Consider the following 12,188-nt stretch of genomic DNA (forward strand, 5'->3'; position numbering starts at 1 on the left):
ATACTTGTCACTAAGATAAGTGAGTGGTCCCGTGGCTGACCAGTTTCATTTTGCCCATTTTTAGCCTGAAAGTTCCACACTCTCTGAGTCCTGGGTATATTAGGATGGTTGTCTCTAACTGGATCTCATACTTGATCAAATCAGGCAGCAGAGGGTCTTTTTTATTTATTTTATTTTACAGACAAGGTCTCACTTTGTTGCCCAGGCTGGAGTGCAGTGACATGATCACTGCTGCTCACTGCAGCCTCAAACTCCTGAGGTCAGAACAGTCCTCCCACCTCGGCCTCCTGAGTAGCTGTAACTACACCATGCCTGGCTAATATTTGTCTTTTTTGTGGAGACGGTTTCACAATGTTGCCCAGGCTGGTCTTGAACTCCTAAATGTAAGCAATCCACCCATCTTGGCCTCCCAAAGTGCTGGGATTACAGGCATGAGCCACCATGCCTGGCTCTTTATTTTATTTATTTTTGAGACAGTGTCTCTCTCTGTTGCCTAGGCTAAAGTGTAATGGCATGATCATGACTCATCGCCACTTCAAAACTGTCTTTTATCATTTTCTTTTTTTTCTACATTCATTCATCCACTCCTATCTCCTTTTCAGGTCTATCTGGGAACCCTGCAGATCTGGAGAAACGTAGGCAGGTGTTTGGACACAACGTGATCCCCCCTAAAAAGCCCAAGACCTTCTTAGAATTAGTGTGGGAAGCCCTTCAAGATGTCACACTCATCATCCTGGAGATTGCAGCCATCATCTCCCTGGTCCTGTCCTTTTATCGCCCCGCTGGTGGAGAAAATGAACGTGAGTGTCCTAAACAACTCAGCGTGACTCTTACCTGGGTGCTTTCCACCACCACCAAAAAGCACTTAGTATTGGTGGCTGACAGGTTATAGCTTAAAACATTCCTCCCATTATCCAGAATGGGCTTTCCAAAGGAAACCAGCAGTAGTACTAAGCTATTCTTCCAACTCATCTTTATTCCAAGGGTTCCTCCCCACCCCACCCCCACCTTCTTTCTTCCATTAAATCCTTTTTCAGAATGTCAGGAATCCTCTACCCTTTTAAGACATTTTATTTATTTATTTATTCATTTATTTGTTTGTTTATTTATTTTTTTTTAATGGATTCTTGCTCTGTCACCCAGGCTGGGTGCAGCAGCTCAATCTGGGCTCACTGCAACCTCCTGGGTTCAAGCGATTCTCATGCCTCAGCCTCCTGAGTAGCTGGGATTACAGGTGTGTGCCATCACGCCTGGCTAACTTTTGTATTTTTAGTAGAGACAGGGCCTTACCATGTTGACCAGACCAGTATCAAACTCCTGACCTCAGGTGATCCACCTGCCTCGGCCTCCTCAAGTGCTGGGATTACAGGTGTGACCCACTTGCCCGGCCTATTTAATAATTTTTGTAACATAGAGACAAGGTCTCACTATGTTGCCCAGGTTGGTCTCAAACCTCTGGGGTCCAGCGATCTGCCTGCCTTGGCCTCCCAGAGTGCTGGGATTACAGGTGTGAACCAACATCCCCAGCCAGGAATTCTCTACTCTTATCCAACCAACAAAACCCTGCATCTCAAAGTGCCCCCCGCCACCAATTGTCTCGCATTATGGGAAACAGTAGTGAAAGCCTGACCATGTTGGGAACCATAAGTGTGTCCTTACATGTGACTTGCCTAAATTTGATAGTTTGTACTATTTAGTCATTTACCTCTTTTGGATTAACATAAATAGTTTACTCGTGATAAGATAATACTCAATCCTACTATCCTCTGATATCCTCTTCCAGCCAACAGTTGTATTTGCTATTATTCACTTTTCCTGACTTTCTATCTTGGGGGAATTGTGGAAGCACTACTCCCATTTCTTATTGTCAACAAAAGCCCTTCAGTGATTATTTCTCTCCCTTCCTGGGATAGTGTGTGGTCAAGTCGCAACTACCCCAGAAGATGAAAATGAGGCACAAGCTGGCTGGATTGAGGGGGCAGCCATCCTTTTCTCAGTGATCATCGTGGTGTTAGTGACTGCCTTTAATGACTGGAGCAAAGAGAAGCAATTCCGGGGGCTGCAGAACCGCATTGAACAAGAGCAAAAGTTCTCCATCATCCGAAATGGTCAACTCATCCAGCTCCCTGTGGCTGAGATTGTGGTTGGTGATATTGCCCAAGTCAAATACGGTGAGAGCTCCGTGTTTCTTTTGCTTACCCCACCACCACCCCCATTTAAGGGATAGGTCCTTTGGCATGAGGGGGCTGGGAATTGCTGAAAACCCAAAAAGATAAGATCCAAAATTGTATTCACTTCTAGGTTAGAGTTTAAAGAGGTTGTGGGAAGGAATTTCAGAAAGGAGTAGCTGAAACTCTGCTGCAAGATTGTCAGACTTGTACTCTGTATGTCTTAGGGTTAACAGTGTGTAATATTCAGGCCATGGAAAGGTGTTGGGGATGAATAAGAGTTTGAATTGATAATGCCTGGAAAGCAACCTTCTCCCAGGTTGTACAGAGCTGAAGTCTTGTAAAGACTCTCCATGTACTCGCGACCATTGCCCTCCAGATAGGGCCCACGGGAGCAGCCGTGAGATGGGGTTGAAGGAGTTGGAGGTCCCTACCCTCAGCCAGTCTCTTACTATCTCCTTCACTGTCCCTCCTTCCCCTTTGTGCTCTAGGTGATCTGCTGCCTGCAGATGGGATCCTGATCCAAGGGAATGATCTGAAGATTGATGAGAGCTCTCTGACAGGGGAATCCGACCATGTCAAGAAGTCCCTGGACAAAGACCCCATGTTGCTCTCAGGTATAGGCCCTGGCTACCCAAGTTCCCATTTACCTCCCTGCAAACACCCAGGCCACAGGTTCCAGACCATGTTCTCTCTTCTGACTGTGTCCCATCTCCTTCCCTGGGATTCAACTGGGGCAGCAGCATTTTAGTGGGTGGAATACAAGGATATCAGGCAGCCTAAATGAAGTTTTCCGTGAAACAAGTGTTATAAGGGCCTTGAAGGGGCTCTGCTGGTTGCAGGGATGGGAGTAGGGGCAGGAGGGAGGGCTTACCCTAAAGCGGTTAGACACATTTTCCTCCTTACTCCCAATTTGTCTGGTCTGTTTTAAATGTGCCCAGCTCTTGACCTTTTCCTACTGTGCTAAACACATCATTATCCATGGGGTAGGGAGGACTATTTTTTCTTCTAAATTTGTGTTTCATATCAACTCATGTCTAGGTATTAAAAAAACCATTCCTTCCCATCTTCTCCTTTCCCATGTAGGGACCCATGTCATGGAAGGTTCTGGCCGGATGGTGGTGACGGCTGTTGGTGTCAACTCTCAGACTGGAATCATCCTTACTCTCTTGGGGGTCAATGAGGATGACGAAGGGGAGAAGAAGAAGAAAGGTAAGGGGCATCTGGAATGAGATTCTCCTTCCTCTCATCCCCACGGATAAACAAGGAAGCGAGGGAGCAGGTCTGGAGAGAAAGCATGGTTAGAAGACTGCTGCGATGAAGAAAGCAGATATCCAAACTCCTTGCAGAGATAAAGATGTAAATCCTTGGCTCCAGGGGGCTCTGATGAAAACCAGAACCTGGCTCTAGGCTCCCAAATCAGGTTGAATTTGAGCCTTGATTTTTGTGTCTATTGGTGGCTTGTAAAGGGGTAAGTTATAAAGCCTGCCCTAAATAAACTGGCTAGGTGCTGTAGCCCCAAATGCCTTCCATGTACTCCTCCTCCCCCAAGTTTCTTCCTCAAAGATGGGGGGTTAAACGAACCATCAGGACTAAGAGAAAATTGGCCAGAAGAATAAAATAGATTTCTGCCAAAACTGTGGGCTCTCAGTGGAAGAGACACACAACTAAAAGAGTAGGAACGGTTAGTTCAGTCTTTTCCCCTCAGTTATTCCTGAAGGAAAGAATAAGAGGGAGAAAGAGGAAAAGATACTAAAACCAAGTCTACACGTTTCCCTAAGCATTCCTTCTTCCCTTAGGGGAGAGAAGGTTTCTACCACATGGCTGGAGAATCATCTTGAGCTGTTTAGTGGAGGACAGTTTATGAAAAGGAAACAAAACACATTCTCTCAGGAACTAAACAATTCATTTCTGCAGCTGCCTGCAGAAGAATAAGGAGGAAGCTTGCCTGGTGCTATTGAAGTAACATGGAGACACCTTTCAGAGTCTTTGCCATCAGGCAGAAACAGTTCAAACCTCTCACTTCCTAATCCTCACCCTATTTTTCCAAGCAATGTGACTCAGGCCAGGAGCAAGAGAAAGCACCTCAGGTGTGAGTATGCACTCACCTACATGAGCGTTTTGGTGGCTATCCCGAGGATTCATGAGAGCCTCTAGCAAGAATGAGTGAAAGCGGAGATGTGAGCTTCCTTTACATTTATGTCCCTTCCCTGCAACCCGACCACTTAACTGTCGCCCTTCTGGGCTCTGAGCAGGACCCACAAATTGGATCTCTTAATAGTCACTTTGGGTTTCGACCCCACTTTTTTCTTTCTTGTTCAAACAGGTAAAAAGCAAGGAGTCCCTGAAAATCGCAACAAAGGTAACCTCTCCAACCACTCATTTACCATCTCTACCTGCCCACGCTCAAACCAGACCTTTCCAGGCCATCTGCCTTCTCCCTTTTCCTCTCCATAAATCTGTTATCTCCTGCTGTGGCTCAGATGCCTCATCCTGAGGAAGGTGCAGAGATTTTTGGGGTGGTCTCAAGGGCCTGATCCCAATCTAAGATGGGACAACAGCACCCTCTGCTGTTGGCTCACAGAATGTCATGTCAAGGTTTCTCTTGGGGAGTGTGTAGGATTGATCTGCTCTTCCCAGGGAGCTGAACTCTGTTTCATTGCCCTCAGCCTGATTTAAACACCAACAGTCATCAGTTCCTGGGTTGGAAGACTTCAGGGTCCTCATGGTGGAGGGAGGTGGGGTGGGCAGTCCCTGCACCCTCCTCTTGATAGCTTCCTCATCGGTGTCCTCTTCTGGTCTGGATCCCTTCTCTGCTGGTCTTCTCAGGGGTGCTTGGAGAGAGCCCTTTCTCTGTACCTCTCTCCCCACCTCCCTTCTTTGTTCTCGCCACAGTCTGTTTTCTTCCTCGTGATCTGATGTGTGTTTCTCTTTTGGTGGCTGTGTTCACATTCCGTCTGTGTCTTCTTGTTTGTGAGTCTGACAGCAGGGACTACTCAGGAAGGGTATCCTAAGCAAGGGGCTGAGCCCTGCAGGGGTAAAAATGGAGTGGTGCTGGGAGCCAGCACGAACTGCTCTCTTGTGACACTCCTAGAGATTTGTTTCTACTTTGTAACCCGCATCACAGTAGTCTTTAGAAATAAAGTCATCACATTAGAAAACCAGAGCTAAACAGAAATAATTCCTTAATTTTAGGTCTTTAACTCTTCTTTTAAAAGCAAAATGGATTTATATGTCTCTCTTTATCCCTGCTTTCTCTTATTACGGGAGGTCCCTCACACCAGCTTCTTCCCTCTTCCCCAAAAGACTTAACCCTAGGTCCCACTCTGTATCTCTCTACCTTTGTCAGGCAGGGAAGAAAGGGAATTTTCTTTTCCTGTCCTTCAACTGCTAGAAGGAGCTGGAAAATACCCTGGGTCTGGGGGTATGTGTTTCTTCCCTGACAATATATATATATAGAGAGAGAGATAAACCATTTAACAGAGCCATCTTGTGCTCTAGAAACATCTGCCAACCCTCTCCTTCAGCCCCTTTCTGCAGTAAAGATTCACTATTTTAAGCACTGAGTTCCAGGAAGGATGGTTGTTTTAATAGCGCTTAGTGACATGATTAATCCCCTTGCTGGAATAAATCTGGCTTGGGACTCTGAGGTAGTGCCAGGAAGCTGCCACTGAAGAAGAAATCCATACCCTAAAAGCAGCCCAGTTTCATCTGAAGTCATTAGAATATTATTCCAAAGGCCCTAATAGAGTGTTGAAGGCAAATTCCATGTCTAGCATGGGTTGCGAGTGGTCGGGACTGATATCAGGGTCCAAGGTATATTCTGAGAAGGAGACAGGTTTTTTGGTTTCCACCTGCCTGCCACTCAGTGCTACCACCTTGCCTGCTCACCTGTCCTATTTGTGTGTACACTCTAGCAAAGACCCAAGACGGAGTGGCCCTGGAAATCCAGCCACTCAATAGCCAGGAGGGAATCGACAATGAGGAAAAAGACAAGAAGGCAGTCAAGGTGCCTAAAAAGGAGAAGTCAGTGCTGCAGGGCAAGCTGACTCGCCTGGCTGTTCAGATTGGGAAAGCTGGTGAGTAGGGTACAGCCTCATTGTGGTTGTCAGTGTTATCCTGGATCCTCATCACTTCTATCCCCTTCTTTCTGCACCAATTGAGACTGGCAGAAAGAAGGTGAAACTTCAGGATGGCTAGTTGGGGCCAGGCAACTGTGTCCCTATCTCCGCCACTGTTTGGTTGCTCCCGAGGCTTTTTCAGAGAGAAATGTTTCCCTGTGTGTAAGGGTTAATGGCCGTGAGATCTCTTAATCCAAATGAATGAGAAGTAAAGAGCATATATTACAGTAGGGGAGATTTACATTAGCAAGAAGGAAGACTTTAATAACTACTTACCTGTCTCTTGTTTTGGGTTGTAAATTCCTTAAAGATAGAGAAGGCTGCAGCTTGCTAGAGGCAATTCCCTAGCACAGTAGTAGGATCTGGCCAAGCACAGAGCAATAAATACCAAGTAAGGACTGGAGGAAGAAGGAAGGCTGTGGTTAGACAGGCCCTCTCTAAATGCACTCTGCATATGACAAAGTGGCTTCTCCATCACTTGCCTCTGCATTTTCCTCTCTTACCACCTTCTTTCAATGGAGGGGGAGAATGGGGAGTGGGAAGAAGAAATAGAAGATTGCTACTTCAGTGGACATATCCCTCAAGGAATAGTTTTTTTGTTTTTTGTTTTTTGTTTTTGAGATGGAGTCTTTCTCTGTTGCCCAGGCTGGAGTGCAGTGGCACCATCTCAACTCACTGCAGACTCCACCTCCTGGGTTCAAGCGATTCTCCTGCCTCAGCCACCCAAGTAGTGGGGACTACAGGTACACACCACCACGCCAATCTAATTCTTGTATTTTTAGTAGAGATGGGGTTTCACCCTGTTGGCCAGGCTGGTCTCAAACTTCTGGCCTCAAGTGATCCGCCCACCTTGGCCTCCCAAAGTGCTAGGATTACAGGCATGAGCCACCATGCCCTGCCAGAGAATAGTCTTTTACCACTGTTTATTCTCTGATTCCACCTTTCTGTTTACCACAATCATAATCAGCATATTTCTGCACTTTATATAGCTGTATACAACTTACCTGGGGGTCTTGTTAAAGTGCAGATTCAGTTCAGGGGATCTGGTGTGGAGCCTGAGATTCTGTATTCCTAACAAACCCCCACAGGATGCCAACACTGCTGATTCAATTTACACACACTGGATGGTGGGATCCATGCTGTCCGTCATAGCAGCCGCTCACCACATGTGACTGCTGCAATTTAAATTAATTACAAGTAAATAAAGTTAAAAATCCAGTTGCTGGGGCACATTTTAGTTGGTCACGAGCCACATGTGCTAGCAGTGGCTGTCATATTGGACAGCACAAATAGAGAACTTCTTAAGTTTCACAGAAAGATCTACTGGACTGAGTTGGCCTAACCTCTTCGTGTCCATTCTAGTACCTAGCTAATTTTAACTATGGTGAAATCTCTTGCATATGAACTGTACATGGATGAGATGAGTTGCAGGTGCAGGATCAAACACACAGGTCTGAAACGTTAAATATACCCCACCTAACCCTTGTACTATTCTCCTAATCCTTGCCTTGTTTTTTTATTGTTGTTTTTGCTTGTTTGTTCGTTTATTTGTGAGAAAGCCTCACTCTGTCATCCAAGCTGGAATGCAGTGATGCAATCTTGGCTCACTGCAACCTCCACCTCAGGGGTTCAAGTGAGCCTCCCGAGTAGCTGGGATTACAGGCATGCACCACCATGCCTGGCTAATTTTTAGTAAAGACAGGGTTTCGCCATGTTGGGCAGGCTAGTCTTGAACTCCTGTCCTCGAGTGATCTGCCCCTGGCCTCAAGTGATCCCATGGCCTCAAGTGATCTGCCGGCCTCAGCCTCCCAAAGTGCTGGGATTACAGGCCTGAGCCACTGCACCTGGCCCCTGCCTTATTCTTCTTAGAGAGTACAAGCTACCTGATGGCTGGCCACTAGTCTCCTTTGTTGCTTTATTTTATATATTAGGCCAGTCCAGGAATAGGGTGAGGCAAGTCAGATGCCTTCCACCACCTGAAGAGTGAGTTCCTTCTTAAATTTGCACCCTCGGTGGCTTGCTTCTCCACCTGAGTCCTGGCCCTAATCAAGTAAAGTACAGAAGAATTTGCTTTCATTGATATCATCATCTCTAGCCTTGCTTGGAGGCCCCCGAATCATCTGGCCCTTGGGAAAAGCAAAAACCAAAACCAGACAATGATTTAAAGCAGAGCTTTTCCCAAATATTGTGCCACAGTTAGGGACAGTTGTCCCCAGGTATTGATTCCATCAGCCCTCAAAGCATCCAGGCAGCACCCATGGCAATCAGAATCCCTAGGCCAGTCGGTTTTGACCTTCAGCAGATTCTTTCACATACTGTAATGTGTAGGGTCACCAACCGTCCCAGTTTGCTTGGGATTTTCTCAATTTTGGCAAAGCCCCACATCCCTGGAAACTGTTCAGTAGTCTCAGGATGGTTTGGTCACTCTACCAATGAACCATACCAAGGACCTCTCAGTACTTTCATTTCGTCATCTTTAAAAAGGAAGTGATAATAGTAACTTATCTCACAGGGTTGTTGTGAAGTGCTTGCCTGGCCCACAGTAGGTGCCCACATAAATATTTACTATTATTGGCATCTTCTATGTGTGCCATGACGAGAAAGGTTGGGAAGCGCTGTTCTAAGAGTTAGTCACGCAGGTGACACACTAGCACCATAGAGGCATTGCTGTAAACAAGGTGTGAATTGTCCAGCATTCGGAGGTTAGTAGGGGAGAAGTCAAAATTGATAAACTATAGGAAATGGACAAGTACAGTCATGACATCATGAATCATAGGGAGAGGGTGGGTGTGGAATAGGATCATAGAATGCTGTTTCAGGAAACAGATCAACCCCCTGATTTATGAATGAGGAATTTGATCTAGGAAACAGGCCCAGAGAGGGTCAATGACTTGTCCAAATCCACAAGTCAAGTTAGTACAGTGCTGAGAATAGAACCTGTGTCTTTGAAATACAAAACCAGTGTTTGTTCCTTATGCCATAATGTATAAGCAACAGAGACTGGGTGGGGATTTTAGTAAGTCTTCCTGGAGATGGTGGTTTTAACAATTGGCAACAAAGGCTACAACTGATGCCATTCTATCTCTGGCTAGGGCCCTAGGAATGCCCTCAGGCCTGGGTTCATGTGACTTGTTTCTCTGGACAGGTCTGCTCATGTCTGCTCTCACAGTTTTCATCCTGATTCTATACTTTGTGATTGACAACTTTGTGATAAATCGCAGACCATGGCTCCCTGAGTGTACTCCAATCTACATCCAGTACTTTGTCAAGTTCTTCATCATCGGCGTCACTGTACTGGTGGTGGCTGTGCCAGAGGGGCTGCCTCTGGCTGTCACCATCTCACTGGCCTACTCTGTGAAGGTGAGACTGGAACAATCCTATCTCTTCCTTTAGGATAGAGATGGGAGGGAAGGGTTCCATGTAACCCTTAGTGAAAAGATAAGCCATTCTATCATCTGTAAACTTTGGCTGGTGCCTCACAAGAGCAGAAGTCCCTGGTGTTATGGAAGGACTATCTCTGTCAGATGCATCAATGTTGAAATGACCCTGTAGAACCTTCAGAGAATGACAAAAATGGTATCTTGGTTTTTTTTTTTTTTTTAAGACAGAGTCACTGTCACCCAGGCTGGAGTGCAATGGTGCAACCTCAGCCTCCCAGGTTCAAGTGATTCTTGTGCCTCAGCCTCCCAAGTAGCTGGGATTACAGGTGTGCACCACCACGCCCAGCTACTTTTTGTATCTTTTGTAGAGACAGGGTTTCACCATGTCGGCCAGTCTGGTCTTGAACTCCTGACCTCAGGTGATCTGCCCACCTCAGCCTCCCAAAGTGCTGAGATTACAGGCATGAATCACTGCACCCAGCCAGTATCTTGGATTTTTGTGTGGGACTGGAAGATGAAATATGGAGAGATATTGGCTAGGAAGTGGCTTTGACCTATATTTAGGAGAGTCCAGTTAGTCCCCCTCTCAAGTCTTTTCTCCTTTGTAGAAAATGATGAAAGACAATAACCTGGTGCGGCACTTGGATGCTTGTGAGACCATGGGCAATGCCACCGCCATCTGCTCTGATAAGACAGGCACGTTGACCATGAACCGCATGACTGTGGTACAGGCTTATATTGGGGGCATCCATTACCGTCAAATCCCAAGCCCTGATGTCTTCCTGCCCAAAGTCCTGGACCTCATTGTCAATGGCATTTCTATCAACAGCGCTTATACCTCCAAGATTCTGGTAAGCATCTCCTTTGCCTAGACACTCAGAATGGGTGGTTGGTTGGAAGGGAACATCCATTTTCTCTGAAATGAACCCGCTTATTGTTTACACTGCCTAAATTGCCATCCCTAAATTCTCATCCCAGGTGAGAGTGAGCACCATTTCTCACTCTGGAGTGAACATGTTTGGGTGAGACTATGGAAAAGTCCCTGGGAGTCAATGGAGGGTTTGGGGCAAGGGCCTGTAAAAATCTATGGCCAGGAAATACCCTCCCGATTAGCATGTAAAGGCAATGTCTCTAAGGAGGGCAAGTAGAAAGTAGCCCAAAGTAGAATTGGGCTTATCAGAAGGAAATTACTCACTTTCCAGAAACAAGCACAGAGTATTAGAATAAGACCACACAAGGCGAGACACCAGCACTACCACTAGAGCAAACTACAAAATCCCTAAGCCCTGGATGGCACAAGGATCACAGTTACCACTGACCACTCTCTGCCTATCCTTGAAAAAAAACAGGCTGGGCATAGTGGCTCACGTCTGTAATCCCAGCACTTTGGGAAGCCAAAGTGGGAGGATCGCTTGAGCCCAGGAGTTTGAGACCAGCCTGAGCAATATTGTGAGACCTCATGTCTACAAAAATAAACAAAATTAGCCAGGCATGATTACGCACCTGTAGTCCCAGCTACTCAGGAAGCTGAGGTGGGAGGATCACTTGAGCCTACAAGGTTAAAGCTGCAGTGAGCTGAGATCACACCACTGCAGTCAAGCCTGGGCGGCAGAGCAAGATGCTATGTCAAAAAGAAAAAGAAAAAAGATGCCAGGTGCGGTGGCTCAAGCCTGTAATCCCAACACTTTAGGAGGTCAAGGTGGGCAGATCCCCTGAGGTCAGGAGTTTGAGACCAGCCTGACCAACATGGTGAAACCCCATTTCTACTAAAAATACAAAAATTAGCCAGGCATGGTGGCAGGTACCTGTAGACCCAGCTACTCAGGAGGCTGAGACAGAAGAATCACTTGAACCCAGGAGGTGGAGGTTGCAGTGAGCCAAGATCGTGCCACTGCACTCCAGGCTGGGCAACAGAGCGAGACTCCATCTCCAAAAAAGAAAAGAAAAAAAAACAAAAAACAAATGTTATTTCCCCAATGAGCTCTAGGTATATAATGTGAAGGCTTTGTAAATGAGTTCGTTCCTCCCTAAGTTCTCTGCCTTGTCAAGGCATCTTACTCACTAGTGCTGTGTATATTTCTTCTCCCAGCCTCCAGAGAAGGAGGGAGGCCTGCCTCGGCAGGTGGGCAACAAGACCGAGTGTGCCCTGCTAGGCTTTGTCACAGATCTGAAGCAGGATTACCAGGCTGTGCGTAATGAAGTGCCCGAGGAAAAGCTCTACAAGGTGTACACCTTCAACTCAGTGCGCAAGTCAATGAGCACCGTCATCAGGAATCCCAGCGGTGGCTTCCGTATGTACAGCAAGGGCGCCTCTGAGATCATCTTGCGCAAGTGAGCACCCCTGACCGCTCTGCTTCCCTTCGAGAGCCTCTCCTCAGGAAGGCATGGGTGCACACCCCACACTGAACCCATGCGGATGAGGGAGCCCTCCAGCCAGGTGGTGCCATAATAACTAATATCCAAGCGTCTACTCAGGCCACACATGTTTTTTAAGTGCTTACGGTGGCTTGTTGTATTTA

The 12,188-nt window shown here is 46.6% G+C and overlaps 1 protein-coding gene across 6 annotated transcripts in view; it reads left to right on the forward strand.

The window, feature by feature from the left end:
• Window positions 1–12,188, forward strand: part of ATP2B4 (ATPase plasma membrane Ca2+ transporting 4) — a 119,350-nt gene that overhangs the window by 75,712 nt on the left and 31,450 nt on the right. For all 6 annotated transcript variants that reach the window (XM_023186928.1, XM_026456680.1, XM_023186931.1 and 3 more), the window contains 9 exons: window positions 603–800; window positions 1,914–2,171; window positions 2,660–2,785; window positions 3,255–3,380; window positions 4,495–4,530; window positions 6,086–6,247; window positions 9,435–9,649; window positions 10,278–10,520; window positions 11,759–12,000. In XM_023186928.1, the coding sequence (XP_023042696.1) occupies window positions 603–800; window positions 1,914–2,171; window positions 2,660–2,785; window positions 3,255–3,380; window positions 4,495–4,530; window positions 6,086–6,247; window positions 9,435–9,649; window positions 10,278–10,520; window positions 11,759–12,000 (1,606 nt within the window). The remainder of the gene's footprint in view (window positions 1–602; window positions 801–1,913; window positions 2,172–2,659; window positions 2,786–3,254; window positions 3,381–4,494; window positions 4,531–6,085; window positions 6,248–9,434; window positions 9,650–10,277; window positions 10,521–11,758; window positions 12,001–12,188) is intronic.

This window comes from Piliocolobus tephrosceles, chromosome 1, assembly GCF_002776525.5.
Source record: "Piliocolobus tephrosceles isolate RC106 chromosome 1, ASM277652v3, whole genome shotgun sequence".
Taxonomy (NCBI): domain Eukaryota; kingdom Metazoa; phylum Chordata; class Mammalia; order Primates; family Cercopithecidae; genus Piliocolobus; species Piliocolobus tephrosceles.